Genomic DNA, 21,103 nt, shown 5'->3' with positions numbered 1-21,103 from the left:
TGAAACTTGACACTGATGTTTTGTTTTCTATCAGTTACAAATGCTGATCAAGTAAAATAACATTTCTCACTAGGTTGAGTCTGATTTAGAAGATGTATGACAGATATTGCATTTCAGTGAAGAGTCAAACAGCAACATGTAATTACATACAAAAAATAAATTCTTTCCCAACATTATTCTTATACTTTCTATTCCCGAGTCTGACAGTATAAGAAAATATAAACCTTATGTTATGTCTTGGAATGCTATCTTAGCATCTTCTTTTCAGTAAATGACAAAATTAAGCCTGATTTTAATGTGTAATTAATTGCCAGGGTCCAGAGAAACTACTGCCTGTTGTTAGAAGGCCTACTATTCTCTCCATTATTGTTTATAGTACACATATACATCTCAAAATTCTGTAATGTTTTCCATATAGGCGAATGAAGAAAATTTAGCCAATTGAGAACAAGGTGTACTGGAAGCATTTCAGGGGTTGAGCTGAACTTTACCCAGTGAATGCAGATATTGAATGCTGTCTGGTTAACGTTCTATGCATAAATCTGGTTGAAAAAAAATAGCTATCCTAAAGTTCTCTGGATTTCCAGGTATATTGAGTGGCAGACTTATGCACATAGAAGCCACTGGATATCTGGGAATAATTATGCGCAGAACTTTATCTGGATAACTTATCCACTCACCAGTGTTAAGAACTTAAGAACATGCCATACTGGGTCATACCAAGGGTCCATCAAGCCCAGCATCCTGTTTCCAACAGTGGCCAATCCAGGCCATAAGAACCTGGCAAGTACCCAAAAACTAAGTCTAGTAATAGCAGTGGCTATTTTCTAAGTCAACTTAAATAATAGCAGGTAATGGACTTCTCCTCCAAGAACTTATCCAATCCTTTTTTAAACACAGCTATACTAAATTAACTAACCACAACCTCTGGCAACAAATTCCTGAGGTTAATTGTATGTTGAGTGAAGAAGAACTTTCTCCGATTAGTTTTAAATGTGCCACATGCTAACTTCATGGAGTGCCCCCTAGTCTTTCTATTATCTGAAAGACTAAATAACCGATTCACATTTACCCGTTCTTGACCTCTCATGATTTTAAACACCTCTATCATATCCCCCCTCAGCAATCTCCAAGCTGAAAAGTCTTAACCTCTTTAGTCTTTCCTCATAGGGGAGCTTTTCCATTCCCCTTATCATTTTGGTAGCCCTTCTCTGTACCTTCTCCATCGCAATTATATCTTTTTTGAGATGCCGCGACCAGAATTGTCCACAGTATTCAAGGTGTGTTCTCACCATGGAGCGATACAGAGGCATTATGACATTTTCCGTTTTATTCACCATGCCCTTCCTAATAATTCCTAACATTCTGTTTGCTTTTTTGACTGCCATAGCACACTGAACCGACTATTTCAATGTGTTATCCACTATGACGCCTAGATCTCTTTCTTGGGTGGTAGCATCTAATATGGAACCTAACATTGTGTAACTATAGCATGGGTTATTTTTTCCTATATGCATCACCTTGCACTTATCCACATTAAATTTCATCTGCTATTTTGATGCCCAATTTTCTAATCTCACAAGGTCTTCCTGCAATTTATCACAATCTACTTGTGATTTAACTACTCTGAACAATTTTGTATCATCTGCAAATTTGATTTCCTCACTCGTCGTATTTCTTTCCAGATCATTTATAAATATATTGAAAAGTAAGGGTCCCAATACAGATCCCTGAGGCACTCCACTGTTCACTCCCTTCCACTGAGAAAACTGTCCATTTAATCCTACTCTCTGTTTCCTGTCTTTTAGCCAGTTTGTAATCCACGAAAGGACATCGCCACCTATACCATGACTTATTACTTTTCCTAGAAGCCTCTCATGAGGAAATTTATCAAACACCTTCTGAAAATCCAAGTACACTACATCTACCAGTTCACCTTTATCCATATGTTTATTAACTCCTTCAAAAAAGTGAAGCTGATTTGTGAGGCAAGACTTGCCTTGGGTAAAGCCATGCTGACTTTGTTCCATTAAACCATGCATTTCTATATGTTCTGTGATTTTGATACTTAGAACACTTTCCACTATTTTTCCTGGCACTGAAGTCAGGCTAACTGGTCTGTAGTTTCCCGGATCGCCCCTGGAGCCCTTTTTAAATATTGGGGTTACATTAGCTATCCTCCAGTCTTCAGGTACAATGGATGATTTTAATGATAGGTTACAAATTTTTACTAATAGGTCTGAAATTTAATTTTTGAGTTCCTTCAGAACCCTGGGGTGTATACCATCCAGTCCAGGTGATTTACTACTCTTCAGTTTATCAATCAGGCCTACTACATCTTCTAGGTTCACTGTGATTTGGTTCAGTCCAACTGAATCATTACCCATGAAAACCTTCTCCGCAATGGGTATCTCCCCAACATACTTTTTAGTAAACACCAAGCAATCATTTAATCTTTCCGTGATGGCCTTATCTTCTCTAAGTACCCCTTTAACCCCTTGATCATCTAACAGTCCAACTGATTCCCTCACAGGTTTTCTGCTTTGGATATATTTTAAAAAGTTTTTACTGTGAGTTTTTGCCTCTACGGCCAACTTCTTTTCAAATTCTGTCTTAGCCTGTCTTATCAATGTCGATAAACAAAAAACCCACCCAGACTCTTTAAAAGTAACCCCTTAGCTTCCCCCACCCTCCCGACCACCCCAAAACCTTTTTACAGGTACCTGGTGGTCCAGTGGGGGTCTCGGGAGCGATCTCCCGCTCCGGGCCGTCCTTTGCCCTTACCTTGTGACAGGGTATCCGTGCCATTGGCCGGATCCTGTCACATGGTAGGAGCACTGGATGGCCGGTGCCATCTTGTGCTCCTACCATGTGACAGGGGCTGACCAATGGCACCGGTAGCCCCTGTGACATAGTAAGGGCAAGGCTATCGGCGCCATTTTGGTTCCTGGCATCCGACGGCACGAGTGCAGGAGATCGCTCCCGGACCCCCGCTGGACCCCAGGGACTTTTGGCCAGCTTGGGGGGGCCTCCTGACCCCCACAAAACTTGCCAAAAGTCCAACGGGGGTCCGGGAGCGACCTCCTGCACTCGGCCGCATTTCCAGTATTCAAAATGGCGCCGGCGCTAGCCTTTGCCCTCGGCTAGTAAAAAGGTTTTGGAGGGGGTCGGGAGGGTGGGGGAAGCTAAGGGGTTACTTTTAAAGGGTCGGGTTGGGATTAGGGGTTATTTGTGTGTGCCGTTTTTCCCGCCCTCCCCCAAAACGATAAGGGAAGCCCCACGATCAATATCGTGGGGTTTTCCTATCGTTTTGGGAGAGCCCCCGATTTCTGACGATATTTTCAATCGCCGAAGCCCGATTCACATCCCTATTAGGTATACACTGTTCCTAGCTTATTTGTAGCTTCTGGCTACTTTTTTTTTTTTTTTTTTTTAAATATACAAACACTAACTACTGTTTACTAGCTGCCTTACTGACTGTCTATTTAAAAATACAAAAAGTCTAACTTCTGTTTATTTGCTGGCTTACTGACTACTAAAAGCACAAACACACTAAATAATATTACCAAATAGTTAACTTTGCCCCAATGCTTTTAAAAAAGACAATGTCCCAAGCAAAAACTTACTGATTCCTTTCAGCCACCAGCAAGGTGATCCTCTCCTCTCAGTGCTCCCACTGGATTGTGTTCTGAATATTGACTTCATAGTTGCCTTCTTTGTCGTCTACTTGGTTTATATTATCTACTTCTTTTATTTAGTACAGAAACCTTTTTTGTGATATCATCAAGAGTTCTAAAAGATTTTTCTCAGACTTTACCTTTCCAGCACTTTGGAGTTGCTTTTTATCACGGTTGGCAAATCCAGATAAGGCTCTGGTCTCTAACAATCCAGCCATGGCAAGCACTGGGGCCATGGCTAGAATCAGCAGAGTCATCTCCCAACCATAGGCAAATGCGATGATGACTGACAATCCCATGCTGCAGACATTCTGTGCTATTAGACCCAGTCTTGAACCTGTTGCCTGAAATGAAAAACATTGGAAAACCTCACTATTTAACATGAATTAAACTTGTATGCATTTTGAAAATAATGTCTTTGTCACCATTAGTAGAATGAAAACACCTCACAACCTTAAAACTATGAAAAGATACTTTATTAGTAAGTGTCATTCCTCTCTAAATGCTTCCATTTCGTCTATTGCTATGATGTGTTTTGAAATATCAGTTCTTTGGAATACAGACCTGCCACTGACTATACCTGTTTATTTAGTGTGTCTCCTTGGTATAAAATTGTCTACCATGTATATTTTGCCTTTCTTTTCTTGCACTGTATCTTGAGGCACTATCAATAAAAAATAAATACTTTAACTATTACCATAACTGCAATTAACTTTGTTTTTAGAATCTTTTAAGCATTTGTCATGTTATCTACATTTTGTTTTTGGTAGAGGATGATTGACTTTGCAAATAAATGGAAAAGCAGCGGGTAGAAAAGGAGTTGCCATCTCTTTTGCATGGTTCTGCTAAAATGTTCCTGTGCTCCTCTTTGGGTGGCGCATAGCCTAATAGCCTAGAAAGCTGTTTCTGAGGGGGAGGGAAGGGGGTTGCAGAACGATGAGAGTGATTTGCTTCAATTGCTGCATGTCATAGAGATATCATTTTTAACTCTCTTTTGGACAGTCTTGCTCTGTAATAGAATTGTGTATGATAATATGAAAGCAGAATGTTTTAATGCTTAGCTTAAAGAGGATTTTCTTTCTTTCTTTTTCACCCTTCTCCCGTTCCACTGTCTGTAACTAGGGTCCGAGGAGACTTTGCTTACTGCATTCTTCCTCTGAATGATGCTGATAGTGACTAAATAGGTCATGTATTTAATAGACTTGTTCTGCTAAATATGAAACATTAAAAAATTGAGTTTAACTCCAGTCTCGTTGGTTTCAGGGTTATCTGATTCCAGTGAGTTTCATTTAGCTTTGTGGAGTGAACGAAGGAGCATATGGTAAAAGCAGGTATGCAAGCAGAGCACATGGCAGCTTTAGCTATGGCCTGGGTCAGGAGAGATGGTCCTTTGCAGGCAATGTGGCCTTTGCTTATTTAGGTGGGGGAGAAAGTGGTAACTGACAGGGTGCCGCTCATGCTTCACTACTCTCTGAGGTGACCACTCTTTCCTGTGCTACATCCCCACTGTGCCTCTGCCTCTTCACTCCTGTCCTGTTCACATGCCCTAGCTACCAGCATCTTCTTCATGAATTTGAGATGCTTGGACTGAAGGACGAGACTCCCTTTTGCTCGTGGATCACAAAGTATAGCAAGTAGGGATGTGAATCGTTTTTTGACGATTTAAAATATTGTCCGATATATTTTAAATCGACAAAAATCGTTAGAAGCGCGATACAATAGGAATTCCCCCGATTTATCGTCAAAAATTGTAAATCGGGGGAAGGGGGAGGGGAAGGGGGAGGGCGGAAAAACCGGCACACTAAAACAACCCTAAAACCCACCCAACCCTTTAAAATAAATCCCCCACCCTCCCGAACCCCCCCAAAATGCCTTAAATTACCTGGGGTCCAGAGCGAGGGTCCCGGTGTGATCTTTTACTCTCAGGCCTGCGGTGCGTTGTAGAAATGGCGCCGGCGCCACCTTTGCCCTGTCATATGACAGGTCAAAGGTAGTGCCGGCGCCATTTTGTTTTTTGTCCCCCGACGTGAGGAGCGTAGGAGATCGCTCCTGGACCCCCGCTGGACCCCCAGGGACTTTTGGCCAGCTTGGCGGGCCTCCTGACCCCCACAAGACTTGCCAAAAGTCCAGCAGGGGTCCGGGAGCGAACCTCCTGCACTCGAATCATTTTGCCGTACAAAATGGCGCCGCCGGCGCCATTTTGTACGGCAAAACGACGTCAGGAGCGTAGGAGATCGCTCCCGGACCCTCGCTGGACCCCCAGGGACTTTTGGCCTGCTTGGGGGGGGCCTCCTGACCCCCACAAGACTTGCCAAAAGTCCAGCAGGGGTCCGGGAACAACCTCCTGCAGTCGAATCGTTTTGCCGTACGGCCGGCACCATTTTGTGCAAAATGGCGCCAGCAAAGAGATACAAAATGACACAGGCAAAGAGATACAAAAAAATTCACTAACACTACTACAATCTCCACACTCCTACCATGACCCTCTTCCAGCAAAGAAAAAAAGCAGCAGTGCCATTGCCTCTCTCTTTCTGGCAAACTGAATTAATCTACTACAGCAGAGAAAATCAGAGAAAGTCCTTTACCAGTACCAAATCCAACTTTTCATAGCTTTTTTTTATAATCCTAAGAGAGTTTTTCAAAATAGGTCCTTCACTAACAACTGTTAAAGAGGGAATACAGAACTTCTTGCATATGCTCAAACTTCATACTGGGAGTACCTTAGCATAACTTAAACCAGATAGCAGCTATAGGCTAGTTAAAAAGATGCTGCATCATGATTTGCCTTTTGTCTCATCTCCTTTCCAACTTGCCCTGCCTCAGCTCTAACAAGGCTGTCTTGTAACCCAGACAAGAGTTGGTTGCTATAGTTACCAGTTGTTTATTTCCTCAGTAGTACACAGCTATAGATTTGAATGGGAAATATAAGTAAATAAAAGAAAAGTGTTTGTTTAAATTCTTGAGACCCTCCATTCATTTTGGGGTCCAAGATTGAAATGAAAATGAATTCATTTGTTGTGTTTTACCCATTCATTTCAAACAAATGCATACCCTACTACCTGCACAAGTTATACCTGATAAAACATCCATACACATTTTCCATGAAAATTAATACATATTCTTTTAAAAATCTAAAGGTATGTGCAGAAATGCACATATCCACCCATAGGAATGCCTCTATTCAGTGCAGGAATATGTAAGCATGAACATGGTACAAACATGTAAGTTTACATGCATATTGTTCAGGCAATTGTAAAAGGCCATTTCTGTGCATAAAAAGCTTTCTGCCTCTATATTTTGTATTGTATTGGTGTAATACAAGGCTTCTCAAACTGTGGGTTGGGATACCAAATGGTGTCACAAAACCTTCAGCTGGGGTTTCAAGTGCCTCAAATGGCAGGGCCAGCAGCAGCATCTTTAGTAGTGGAAATCAGTGTTGCACCTGTGAGCAGGCTTATATTTGGCTTTGCAGGCCCTGGAGTGGCACTGCCCTTGCATGGGTTTCTTTAGTAATAGAAAGCCCTATATCAGGAAGGATCAGGGTCCATAAGCTTTCACTAACCGACAGGCCCAATATTCACTTTCATTAGTAATCAGCAGATCAATGCTGTGTTTGGGACCCGCTGTGAAAGGATGGGAAAGCTGAGTGTACATGGAATGGTAGAGATTGCCACTATTCCTTTCATCCACTGGTGAACCTATCCAAAAGAAAAACATTGGCCCTTTCTTCAGCCTGCCCTCTCTTCCCACCAGTTGTGATCTACTTTTGGCCCAGGACTGATAGGAAAATGTTGCCACTGATTCTTGTCAGGGTGGGGGATGTTTATAAGACTATTTGAAGGGAAATAAGAAATGCAGGCAGGGTTTGAGGGTTGGCTAAGATGGTGAGAGATTGAGAGGGGGAAAATGACAGAAAATCAACTGGGGGATGTATGAGTAGATGGACAATGAGGAGAATCAGCTGAGGGTGAATGTGAGAAAAGGGTTGGAGGGGCATTTGGGAGGTGATATGGGATAAAAGATGAGAGAGGAGGGAATAAGGTGAGAAGGAGGGGATGACAGAGGATTAGTTGGAGGTTATAAGAAGAGCTTGGGGGTGAGAGGATCAGCTGTGTGGATTTGAAAAGGCCTGGAGAGGGTAAGAAATGGTATGGGCTGGAAAGGTGAGAGAAGCAGAGGTTGAAAGAGGGAGTCAATTGGAAGGGGTTGAAGTTGAGAGGGAGGATCAGTAAGAGTGCAGGGAGGGTGAGAAGGAGTGATTTTGGAGGGGAAGGGCATCCATGTTTATTTGTTTTGTCATCCTCTGGGACCATGTGAATTTTCAATTCATAAAATAGTGTCACATTGGCCAAAAGTTTGGGGAGCCCTAATGTAACCTATGATTTGATATCTTGTTAAATAGCAAGGGATGAGATTTGTGTTCAAGGGTGTATCCAGGCCAAGCTGAGGAGGTACACCAGACAGGGTTTGTTACATAAGACATTTATTGCTTTCATGCTTTATTGCATTCAGTACTTTTATTTTCCTCTCCTTTTCTTCCATGTGTGTCTAAATGATTTCACTGCTATTTAAATATTTCTTTTCCATTCAATGCTCTTGTCCATCCTTCATCAATGCTATACATTGAAGCTATGCTACCCTGATGACATCAGCAACATCTGGAATGTGGAGTGGAAAGCATAAAATAGAGAACAAGTTTCTTCCTGAAGGCAAACACGTCTGTAGGTTTAGGGGGCGGAGAAACTAGAAAAAAGCCAGAAGTTAGATGTGGATGTAATATTTCCGGTTGTTCTTTTTATTTGGCACACATTGAGGGACTTCCTATTAAGTAAAAAATAATCGTTGAATTAAGGTCAGGTATGTGTAATGATTGAAGATGAAAGGCAATTGATGGGCACATAGTTAAGGAGTGCTGTACAGAATCTTACATTTTTCCCATGAGCATTCAGTAAAGAATGAACCTCTTTATCTGTGCTAACATGCTCTGCATTGCTTACACTTGCAACCAAATGAAAAGAGGATCTCAATGTGTCTTTAATTAGTAAAGCATTATTATACCTTCCATTAAGGATTCAGCCACTGCTTCACTGTTAGATGTCAAATGTTCATATGTACAAGTATTCTGATGGTTTTTGTGCATCAAATCAATAATTATATTTGTGACTTTAAAAGTGGAATAATATCCTACTTTGCAAGTCCTGAGTTTGGAAGTGCATTAGTATTTCTTCTCAGAGTTATCTGGACATTAAAGATTATAGTGGGAGAGCAGCTCACATAAATGTTATGCTTTACATAGAAACCAATTAATAATCAGATATGAATAGAATTACATACCGTCTGAACTTGGGATGCCTCTGTGGCTAATCTTGTTGTCAATGTTCCAGTGTTATTTTCCTTATTGTCATACCATGATATTTCCTGCAGAGAGTAGCAACATTAGATATATGTACAGAGATTATAGAGATAAATATAGAGACTTATAGATATAAGGGGGGAGGTATTCAAAAGCCATTTAGATGAATAACGGGAAAGTTATCCATCTAAATGGCTTAGCTGCATATTTAAAAGTCTTATCCAGCTAAATTCTAGCCAGATAACAAGTTATTCCAGTTAAGTTAACCAGCTAACTGCAATATTTCGAGCCTTAGGGCAGGTCTAAAGTTAGCCGGATAGACAGCGGTTGTGCTGCTGTATATGCAATTTAAGTTAGCCATATATGTCTCTCCAGCTAAGACCTAGATTCATCTAATCGCAATAAATATACTGAAAATAGTGTCCATAATAAAAAAGGGTGTGGTTAGGCAAATTTCCAGCCTGCCGCATCGCATAGGTAAATAACGCATGTGGCGTTGAGTCAGCGCACGCTCATTGTCTCAATGCATGGTGCATTATATCAGCGTGTTCCACGTTGCGTCAGCACATCATGCATTGTGTCAGTGTGTGCCACGTCATTTTCCATGGCTAGTGTAAATAAGTACGTGGTGCATTAATTTTCAGTTTATATCTATAGGCTTCCTGCAGCTGACTATTTGATAGGGGTGTGCATTCGTTTTGAACTTAAATGGAAAACGCAACTTTTTTTTTTTTTAACTTAAAAAAAAGATGAGGCTTAAACGATCGGATTTCCAACGTATTCAACATAGCTATGTTGAATACGTTGGAAATCGCGATTGTTGATCTAAATAAAAATTTAAACCCCTCACCCTCCTTAATCCCCCCCCCCCCAAGACTTACCAAAGCTGGCCAAAAGTTCCGTGAGGGTCCGGGAGCGGACGCGTGGGGAATCACGTGACGTCCGCGTCACGTCGGAGTGACGCGGTGTCACGTGATTCCCCTCGGGTTCGCTCCCGGACCCCTCGTTGGGCTCAAAAGGAACTTTTGGCCAGCTTGGCGCCGACATCACGTGCTCCTTGCAAAGGAGTTCAGGAATGGCGTCCTGACCCCGCTGGACCACCAGGGAGTTTTGGTAAGTCTTGGGGGGGGGGGGGATTAAGGCGGGTGAGGGGTTTAAATTTTTATTTGCACATATGGACATATGTCCATATTGACCGCAAATGGGACCCCCTTTCGACTTATGGACTTATGAACTTAAACTTTTGGTCTGCACATCCCTACTATTTGAAGGTGTGGGCCCAAAAAGCAACAAGGTAGGCAATCTAGAAAAGCCGTGAGCAAACGTAAGAAAGTAGATGCCGAAGAATGTTTTACTTGTGTTGAGTGGAGACGGTATACATCAACCAGCGGCGCAAATCGTATAAGGCACCATTAAGGTTATGGAGCCAGCAAGAACGTATGAGCAAGCTGAACTTCATTAAGATATGTCCGTGCTTCGGTTTATGTTTAAGAATCCATAGGATTAATTTGCTGCGAACAAATTCCAATCTGCTACAAATTTGACAGTGATTTGTAAGCCCCTGAGGCAGCCACACGGATGTGGCGAAACTCGGCCTGAGTTGGGCAATTTTTATTGTTTTATGCGTCTCCAGCCAATAAATATTTGAAGGTGTGTCAGGCGTTTGGAGAGAGGAGGCAAGTAGGTGGTGTTGGTGACTAGTTGGAGATTCTTTATAATGATTACTGAGTGAGTTGTCTTGTTTTCAGTTGACATCTGTTTCCCTTTGCCTTGGTCTTTTGTCTTCTTTGTTGGAGTGAAAGCTTTTGTTTGTTAGTCTGGTTTGTTTGTCTCTCTTTTGGTGTTGAGGTGTGGTGGTGGTGGAGGAGTGGAGTCATGAGGATGAGTGGTGTGGAGGAGTGTGAGAGAGTGAGGAGGAGTGGACGAGTGAGGAGGAGTGGCGCAGTGTGTGTGGAGGAGTGAGGAGGAGTGAGGAGTGTTGGACGAGTGGTATTTGTGGTGAGAAGGATGAAGTGTGAGAGACATGGGGATAGAGGAGAGGAGAAGCATGAGGAGATGAGGGGGATGAGGGATGAGGCATGGGGATGAGTTCAGGAATGCTAGGGGAAGGAGGAGTAGAAGTAGGGACAAGGACAGGAGTAGCAAGAGGCAGGAGAGAAGGGATAGGAGGACGCGGAAAGGGGAAGGGGATAGGGAGGCGATGACGGAGGGAGGAGGACAGCAGGCTAGGGATAGACAGAGAGGGCAGAGGGGTAGGGACTTGGCAGGGCAGAGGTGAGGGGAAGAGGAAGGGAGGGGAGAGGGGAGTGGAAGAGAGAGTGAGGAACAGGAGGATACCTCTCTGGAAGTGGAAGTGGCACCCCTTCTGGCAGCCAGGCAGCAGTATGCCCTTGTATCAGGGTTATCAAGTTCATCATCCGGGAAAATGAGATGATTATTGCAGGGGTCCTGCAGCATTATGCCATACTCTTTGGCAACCATGTGGCCAAGACCTTGAAGGCAGCCAAGGGTGAAATTTGGCGCAACATAGCCCAGGGCATCACAACGCGCAGCAGAGTACAATGAAGCAGGGAGCAGGTGGCCTACAGCTACCGGGACATCAAGGCGCAGCTGAAAGCAAAGGACTGGAGGAGGAGTCCATTGCCCATCATCCTGACACCCATGGAGGAGCGACTCGTGCAAAGGCTGGGACTGGATGTCTTCGAGGACATGACTAAGCGGCTGGACACCACATGAGCCACAGCTGGTAAGTTCACCCCACCTGTAAATGGGCAGGCAGCAACGGGTGTACACATCATTTGGCATAAGATGCTCACAATGCTAAGAAGGAATGTACACTAGGGATGTGCAGAGGGACGCCAAATGTTGCATTCAGGATTCGTATTCATCGGGGGGGCAGATACATTGCATTTGCAAGGGGGCCCCCCGATACGTTCTATACGTCAATTCCTATTCGTTTCCCAGCAAAAATTAAATTAACTACAACCCCCCACCCTCCTGACTCCCCCAAGACTTACCAAAACTCCCTGGTGGTCCAGCGGGGGGTCCGGGACCCATCCCCTGCACTCACACCCTCGGCTGCCAGTTTCAAAATGGTGCCGATAGCCTTTGACCTACTATGTCACAGGGGCTACCGGTGCCATTGGTCAGCCCCTGTCACATAGCCATTGGCGCCATCTTGTGCTCCTACCATGTGACAGGGGCTGACCAATGGCACTGGTAGGCCCTGTGACATAGTAAGGGCAAAGGCTATCGGCACCATTTTGATTACTGGCAGCCGACGGCCGGAATGCAGGAGATCGCTCCCGGACCCCTGCTGGACCACCAGGGACTTTTGGCACGTCTTGGGGGACCTCCTGCACTCCGGCCATCGGTTGCCAGTATTCAAAATGGCGCCAATAGCCTTTGCCCTCACTATGTCACAGGGGCCGGCGGTTCCATTGGTCAGCTCCTGTGACATAGTGAGGGAAAAGGCTATTGGCGCCATTTTGAATACCGGCAAACGATGGCCGGAGTGCAGGAGGTCGCTCCCGGACCCCCGCTGGACATTTGGCAAGTCTTGTGGGGGTCAGGAGCACAAGATGGCACCGATGGCCATGTGATGGGGCTGACCAATGGCACCGGTAGCCCCTGTGACATAATAAGTCAAAGGCTTGCGGCGCCATTTTTAAACCGGCAGCCGAGGGTGTGAGTGCAGGGGATGGCTCCCAGACCCCCCGTTGGACCACCAGGGAGTTTTGGTAAGTCTTGGGGGGGGGGGGGTCAGGAGGGTGGGGAGTTTGTTTAAATTGGCTCCTAAGCAGCCAAATAATTCGGCGAAGATTTGTTGTATTCGTGGGGAATCGCAATACATTTCGATTCCCCACGAATACAACGAATAAGGCCCTATACTTTGCGGATTCCCAATTCGTAGGGAACAAATGCATACCCCTAACGTACACCTCTGATGCCAAATTTAAAAAGGATACTTGCTGCCATTTGTACTTATGTCTTATGTTTTATTTCCACAGATCTTGCCCAGAAAGCTTCCGGTCCCAGCCAGGAAGCCCCAGGGACCAGCCAGGAACACCCAGGGACCAGCAGCACACCACCACCTTTACACAGGCCCTTCCTCTTGGATACCCAGACTCAGATCAGCAAGGAGGAGGAAGATGAGCAGCAGCAGGCTCCATACATAAGCAGCTGGAAAAGCTGGAAAGGAGGCAGAACTAGATCCTGCAAAATCAAACAGCTGGAAAACACACAGAACATGAAAATGCTGGCTGCAGCAATCAACAGCATGACAAATGTGCTGATACAGATCCCACATGTTATGCTTGCCGCCCGCGGCAGCCCCACGGTGTGGCCCTCTCACCTCTTTACACAAGCTTCAGGCTCCAGCTCCTCGTCGCTGGTGGTGGTGGGCCTCCATTCTCGACCTCGGACTTCCACCAGCTCCTCTGGCTCTGCTCCACTTCCCGGGACCTCCAGCCTGGATGCCTCCCTCCGTCGAGCCTCTCCGCAGGGTTTGTGGAGAGATGCCGCCGGCAGCGCCATGTCCCTCCCTAGGTGCACGCGCGCACACCAGTGAAACATTTAAAGGGCCCGCAGCGGGAACCTGGCCACAGACCTGGATGTTGACGTCAGTTCCCTCAACATATAAAAGCTCAGGCAGCGCTCCTCAGCATTGCCTTTGCAACAGGTCACCTTGATCTCCAGTTCCGGTTTCCGAGTTCAAGTTGCCTTGTGCTAGTCTTGTTCCTGTGATTCCTGGTTCCTGCTCCTCGTATTTGTCTCATCTGTCTATTGATCGACTACCTGGTTCCAACCTCTGCTATGCCTGACTTCGCCCGCCTTCTCTAAGCCTGACCGCTGCTATATCTGACCATGCCTGCCTTCTCCATGCCTTGACCATTGCTACATCTGACCACGCCTGCCTTCTCCGTGCCTTGACCATTGCTACGAATTACTTTGCCTCAGACATTCCTGAGTCCAGAGTTCCACGTTGCTTACAACACTTCTAAGAGCCACCAGCTTCCATTCAAGCTTGACAGTGACGCCTCTGTCCTTATCCTCTGGACACAGATTACTAAGTCTCCAGCCTTCCTTTGCTCTGGCACCTTCAGTTTTCCCTCGTCCCTTGGTGCTTGGGTTCCTGTTCCACATCCCGTCCGAGATGGGACCACGCCATCTGCTGGCTGTTTGTCTCTGGGCTGAAGCATCCCCTATCTATACTCAACCTCGAGGCCCGCCTAAGTCCTGCCAGCCCCGGCACCCAAAGGCTCAACCCGAGGGGAACGTGGGCTGGTATAGGTGAAGCTCCAGTGGCCTCCAGCTTCAGCCCACTCCACCTGCTGATGGTGGGGACCCATAGGCCCTTGCCTACGGGTTGCATCAACCCCAACTCAGCCCAAGGATCCACCTCCTATGCAACACTGCAAAGGATGCCTGAGTAGTCATCCAAGTCTTCCCCAGCATCACTGGAGTACACACCCCACAGCAGTTCCCGGTATGAAAGACGCCTGAGGGATAGGCCCCCAAAATCCATGCCCCCACCTCAAGTGGCAAGCCATGACATGGAAAGAGACCATAAAGAACTAAAGGTGGTTCCATCAAATGCCAAATAAGAAGAGTTGTACCAACAATCCTGGGCTTGCCTTTCTACAGATTTGGTGTGCCATCTAGATGGAAGAAACCTGCTGGGCCCATCCTCATCCTCACTACAGAGTTATTATGCCATCTAGATGGAAGAAGTCTGCTGGGCTTTCCTTTCTACAGAGTTGCTGTGCCAGCACACAGAAGGAATGGTCTACTATCAGCCATTGTGGTCCAGCAGCCTAACTCTAAAACCCTCCTTGATGCTCTACCTGTATTCCATCCACCAGCAGCCTCCAGTCACGGTCCAGCTGCTGCCTCTTCTCATCATGTCTCATTCTTGCTCTGGATGCTGATGTCTCATCTCATTTCAGCTCCTGTTGCTGCTGCTGCTTCCATGCTGCTGGTGTCTCATCTCCTCTCTGCTCCTGCTGCCTCCATGCTGCTGGGTCTCCTCCTAGCCCTCCTGCCTCCATGCTGTGCTCTTTGGTCCTAGTCCTGCTGCCTTCTTGCTAAACTATGCTGCCTTGCTCCTTAGGCTGTCCCCTTGAGTGCACTCTTTCTACATGGGCTGTCTGAAGCCTTTACCTAGCCATTACATAGCAAGGCTGCTGTCAGGCACAACATTAAAGGCGTATTGCAACTACTTGGGGGGGGGGGGGGGGGGAATGCCACTTCCGCTTTCTATATTCTTAGTTGTAATCATGATTGTGCCAAAAAGGATAAGATGCTAAGTCTCTATATGTAATGATACCATTTCAAATAATGTATGTGCAGGTCTACACAGAATTGCTGTTCCTTACATTTACAATGTTTGTGCTATTTGCTATCTTGACTTTGGAGAATGTGATTACCTAAGACATTGAATTTATTTCAAACAGTGGACTACATGTCTTCACTAATGAAGTGGTCACTGGTATGAAAAAGACACTTCCTGGTTGGCTCCTTTCATTGTGTGGTTTTTGTGTTAACGGTTCACTAGGAAAAAGGTTTGCCCTTCACATGACCTTGCATGTTAGAATGCCTTTACACATTCCTACTTGCCATTTATCTAGCAAGCAAGTCCATATGGCCTAGGCCATACAAATGAAAGCTCAGTGTATGCTCCTAAGGAAGACAGTAAGAGCTAAAGAAGAAGCTAATTACTGGGAACCTTCAGTATTGCCTCTTGTTGCCTTCTTCACACTGCATACTCTTAGTTAACTCCTGCTCACATGGGCCTGAATGTGAGATGGACAGTAGCAAGCTGCCCAACACAGTATATTGTGTACATGAACAGCTTGTGTGGTGTTAAAGGGAAGTTAGATTCCTCATCACTCAAGACTTGATCTTCGGACCCCCTTACTTGTGTCATGACTCAAAGGCTATCTGAAACCAATCACTTGTACAGTTCACACTAAACTAAATATGATGTCTACTTGCTGACTGTTGGAACAGGGTGTCAGCTACTGTGTGACTACTAGGGAGGAGGAGAGAGGGAGTAGTGTCTTGTCCAGAATGCCCACAGGTGAAGTGCAGAGGTCCAAGAGGGATACTGCTGCTGCTTGGGACCAGGCAGACTTCCACAGACTGGCTTTTACCACTGTACTGGCATGGCTTGGGGAAATGTATAATATGTTTAAGGTAAAGATGATATTACAGATAGCATCCAGATCATGAAGGCAGCCCACTACTGGGATGGCAGTCAGTCTGTGAAAGTCTGCCTAGTCCCAAGCAGCAACAGCAACCCTCTAGGCCCTCTTCTCTTTGCCTGTGGACATTCTGGACAATACACTACTCCCTCACTCATCCTCCCTAGTTGTCACACAGCAGCTGACATTGTTCCAAGAGTCAGCAAGTACACAGCAGTGTGGAAGGGAAAGGTAGGCTAGTGTACAAGTGGAGCCCCTAACGTGCTAAGCAAACCATGTCAACTAGATTGTACAGTACATATGGGTGACCACCTCTGTATGCACAGGAAGGCTATTGAATTATATATAGCAAAAAGAAGGTGGCTCTACCCTGCCAGTGTATAAAGAGGACAGAGTGAGTTCCAAATGATGCGGTCTGGGGTGGCATCCTCTATGTCAACTGTGCATGATATGATCAACTGAGAGGAGGCTAAGCAGACCACTGACTGCAAATAGGGACTCTCAAATAGGACTTACACCAGGCCTCTGGCACCTGCCAAGCAAACAACCCCTCACACAAACACACACGCCTGCACCAGCTAACTCACTACATGCTGTCACTAAACCATCATCATGCCAACCAATCATCTGATTCAGCCCAACATCGATGGAAGAATGATCCAACAGAAGAAAACAGGATAAAGCATAAGCGTTGGCAAGTTAATTGTAAGACATTGATAAGACAGGTTAAGAGAGAATTTAAAAAGAAGTTGGCTTTAGAAACAAAACCTCACAGTAAAAACTTTAAAAAATATATCCAAAGCAGAAAGCCTGCAATGGAGTCAGTTGGACCATTAGATGATTGAGGGGTTAAAGGGGTACTTAGAAAAGATAAGGCCATCATGGAAAGATTAAATGATTTCTTTGCTTCGGTGTTTACTGAAGAGGATGTTAGGGAGATACCCATGCTAGAGACGGTTTTCATGGGTAATGATTCAGATGGACTGAACCAAATCATGGTAAACCTAGAACATGTGTAGCCCTGATTGACAAACTGAAGAGTAGTAAATCACCTGGACCGGATGGTATATACCCCAGGGTTCTGAAGGAACTCAAAAATGAAATTTCAGATCTTTTAGTAAAAATGTGAAACCTATCATTAAAATCATCCATTGTACCTGAAGACTGGAGGGTGGCTAATGTAACCCCAATATTTAAAAAGAGCTCCAGGGGCAATCCGTTAGCCTGACTTCAATGCCAGGAAAAATAGTGGAAAGTGTTCTAAAGATCAAAATTACACAACATGTAGAAAGACATGGTTTAATGGAACAAAGTCAGCATGGCTTTACCCAAGGCAAGTCTTGCCTCACAAATCTACTTCACTTTTTTGAAGGGGTTAATAAACATGTAGATAAAGTTGAACTGGTAGATGCAGTGTATTTGGATTTTCAGAAGGCATTTAACAAAGTTCTTGAGAGGCTTCAAGGAAAACTAAAAAGTCATGAGATAGTGGCAATGTCCTTTTGTGGATTACAAACTGGTTAAAAGACAGGAAACAGAGAGTAGGATTAAAAGGACAATTTTCTCAGTGGAGGGGGTAGGCAGTGGAGTGCCTCACGGATCTGTACTGGGACCTGTGCTTTTCAATATATTTATAAATGATCTGGAAAGTAATACGATGAGTGAGATAATTAAATTTGCAGATGATACAAAATTATTCAGAGTAGTTAAATCACAAGTGGATTGTGATAAAGTGCAGGAGGTCCTAGTGAGATTGGAAAATTGGGAATCCAAATGGGAGATGAAATTTAATGTGGATACGTGCAAGGTGATGCTATAGGGGAAAATAACTCATGCTATTGTTACACGATGTTAGGTTCCATATTAGGAGCTACCACCCAGGAAAGCGATCTAAGGATCATAGTGGATAATACATTGAAATTGTCAGCTCAGTGTGCTACGGCAGTCAAAAAAGCAAAGAAAATGTTAGGCATTAATAGGAAGGGAATGTGAATAAAACGGAAAATGTCATAATGCCTCTGTATCGCTCCATGGTGAGACCGCACCTTGAATACTATGTACAATTCTGGTCACCGCATCTCAAAAAAAGATATAGTTGTGATGGAGAAGATACAGAGAAGGGCGACCAAAATGATAAAGTGGATGGAACAGCTCCCCTATGAAGAAAGACTAAAGAGATTAGGACTGTTCAGCTTGGAGAAGAGACGGCTGAGGGGGGATATGATAAAGGTCTTTAAAAATCATGAGAGGTCTAGAACGGGTAAATGAGAATCAGTTATTTACTCTTTTGGATAATAGAAGGATTAGGGGGCACTCCATGAAGTTAGCATGTAGTACATTTAAAACTAATCAGAGAATGTTCTTTTTCACTCAACGCACAATTAAACTCTGGAATTTGTTGCCAGGGGATGTGGTTAGTGCAGTTAGTGTAACTGGGTTTAAAAAAGGTTTGGATAAGTTCTTGGAGGAGAAGTTCATTACCTGCTATTAATCAAGTTGACTTAGAAAATAGCCACTGCTATTACTAGCATCAGTAGCAAGGGATAGACTTAGTGTTTGGGTACTTGCCAGGTTCTTATGGCCTGGATTGGCCATTGTTGGAAACAGGATGCTAGGCTTGATGGACCCTTGGTCTGACCCAGTATGGCATGTTCTTAAGACCCTGTTAATTAGCTGATCAGCAGCTGAATATTGTCCCCAAGGTCATGATTCCAACAAATCTGGTGCTATATGTCTTTTCATGAGCATCGGTATAGAAAGGTTTATAAATAAATAAATAAATCAGAACTTAGAAAAATTCCAACTGAAAAGTATATTGCAAGTATACCAAACATAATAGCATCCTATATTAATTAAGTGGTTTAGAGGCTCTGCATATCTTAGAATAGCTGTACAAAAACACATTTTTATTTATTTATTTATTTAAAAACTTTTCTATACCATTGTTGATTTAAATAACCATCACAACGGTTTACAGAAGGGCATGATAATGAGAAATATGTGTGGTATATATTACAAAATAATCATGTGCCATCATAGTACGGTAACAATTTAAGACTGTACCTGACTTGAAATAGTATAATTCATTATCAGCATCATTGAAACACACTTGACCCTTATTAGACACTTTCAATAATGGAAAATTACTCTGCTGATGTCACCAGCATTGGGAGTTAGACAAAGTACACTGAGCATGCTCCTGCTATGATGTCAGCTTGATAAGGACAAGAAGCCAGAAGTCTTTGCATACATTTCAATGACCATACCATAAGAACATGCAATACTGGGTCAGACCAAGGGTCCATCAAGTCCAGCATCCTGTTTCCAACAGTGGCCAATCCAGGCCATAAGAACCTGGTAAGCACCCAAAAACTAAGTCTATTCCATGTTACTGTTGCTAGTAATAGCAGTGGCTATTTTCTAAGTCAACTTAATTAATAGCAGGTAATGGACTTCTCCTCCAAGAACTTATCCAATCCTTTTTTAAACACAGCTATACTAACTGCACTAACCACATCCTCTGGCAACAAATTCCAGAGTTTAATTGTGCGTTGAGTGAAAAAGAACTTTCTCTGATTAGTTTTAAATGTGCCACACACTAACTTCATGGAGTGCCCCCTAGTCTTTCTATTATCCGAAAGAGTAAATAACCAATTCACATCTACCTGTTCTAGACCTCTCATGATTTTAAACACCTCTATCATATCCCCCCCAGCCGTCTCTTCTCCAAGCTAAAAAGTTCTAACCTCTTTAGTCTTTCCTCATAGGGGAGCTGTTCCATTCCCCTTATCATTTTGGTAGCCCTTCTCTGTACCTTCTCCATTGCAATTATATCTTTTTTGAGATTTGGCGACCAGAATTGTACACAGTATTCAAGGTGCGGTCTCACCATGGAGTGATACAGAGGCATTATGACATTTTCCGTTTTATTTACCATTCCCTTTCTAATAATTCCCAACATTCTGTTTGCTTTTTTGACTGTTGTAGCACACTGAACCGACGATTTCAATGTGTTATCCACTATGACGCCTAGATCTCTTTCTTGGGTTGTAGCACCTAATATGAAACCTAACATTGTGTAATTATAATAATTATTCCATCCAGGAACTTTATATCTCTAGCATGTACCGATGATACAGTTACCCAGTCAATATTGGGGTAATTGAAGTCTCCCATTATTACTGCACTACCAATTTGATTAGCTTCCCTAATTTTCTTAGTATTTCACTGTCAGTCTCACCATCTTGACCAGGTGGACAGTAGTATATTCCTATCACTATAGTGTTCCCTGACACACAAGGGATTTCTACTCATAAAGATTCAATTTTGCATTTAGTCTCATGCAGGATGTTTATCCTGTTGGACTCTATGCCATCCCAGACATAAAGCGTCACACTGCCTCCCAGGTGCTCCTCACTGTCATTGCAATATAATTTGTACCCCGGTATAGCACTGTCCCGTTTGCTGTCCTCCTTCCACCATGTCTCTGAGATGCCAATTAAGTCTATGTCATCATTCACTACTATACATTCTAATTCGCCCATCTTACTTCTTGGACTCCTGGCATTAGCATACAAACATTTCAAAGTTTGTTTTTTGTTTGTATTTTCATTCTGCTTTTTAATTGATAGGGATAAGTTAGAATTTTTTAGCTCAGGTGAGCTTTTAGTTACAGGCACTTGGACTACTTTTCTTATTATTGGAACCTCACTGTCGGGATGCCCTAATTCTAATGCATCATTAGTATTCTTTGAAGATACCTCTCTCCGAACCATGCGCTGCTGAGCGACTGTCAGCTTTTCCCCTTTGTTCTAGTTTAAATGCTGCTCTATCTCCTTTTTAAAGGTTAGCACCAGCAGTCTGGTTCA

At 44.0% G+C, this 21,103-nt stretch overlaps 1 protein-coding gene across 5 annotated transcripts in view; it reads right to left on the bottom strand.

The window, feature by feature from the left end:
* The window catches only part of LOC115084331 (ATP-binding cassette sub-family B member 5-like), a 210,913-nt gene that overhangs the window by 29,607 nt on the left and 160,203 nt on the right, over positions 1 to 21,103 (bottom strand). For all 5 annotated transcript variants that reach the window (XM_029589048.1, XM_029589050.1, XM_029589051.1 and 2 more), the window contains 2 exons: positions 9,012 to 9,095; positions 3,818 to 4,021 (listed from right to left, as the gene is read on the bottom strand). In XM_029589048.1, the coding sequence (XP_029444908.1) occupies positions 3,818 to 4,021; positions 9,012 to 9,095 (288 nt within the window). The remainder of the gene's footprint in view (positions 1 to 3,817; positions 4,022 to 9,011; positions 9,096 to 21,103) is intronic.

Source organism: Rhinatrema bivittatum, chromosome 2 (assembly GCF_901001135.1).
Source record: "Rhinatrema bivittatum chromosome 2, aRhiBiv1.1, whole genome shotgun sequence".
Lineage (NCBI taxonomy): Eukaryota > Metazoa > Chordata > Amphibia > Gymnophiona > Rhinatrematidae > Rhinatrema > Rhinatrema bivittatum.
This window is presented reverse-complemented; position numbering and strand designations above follow the sequence as displayed.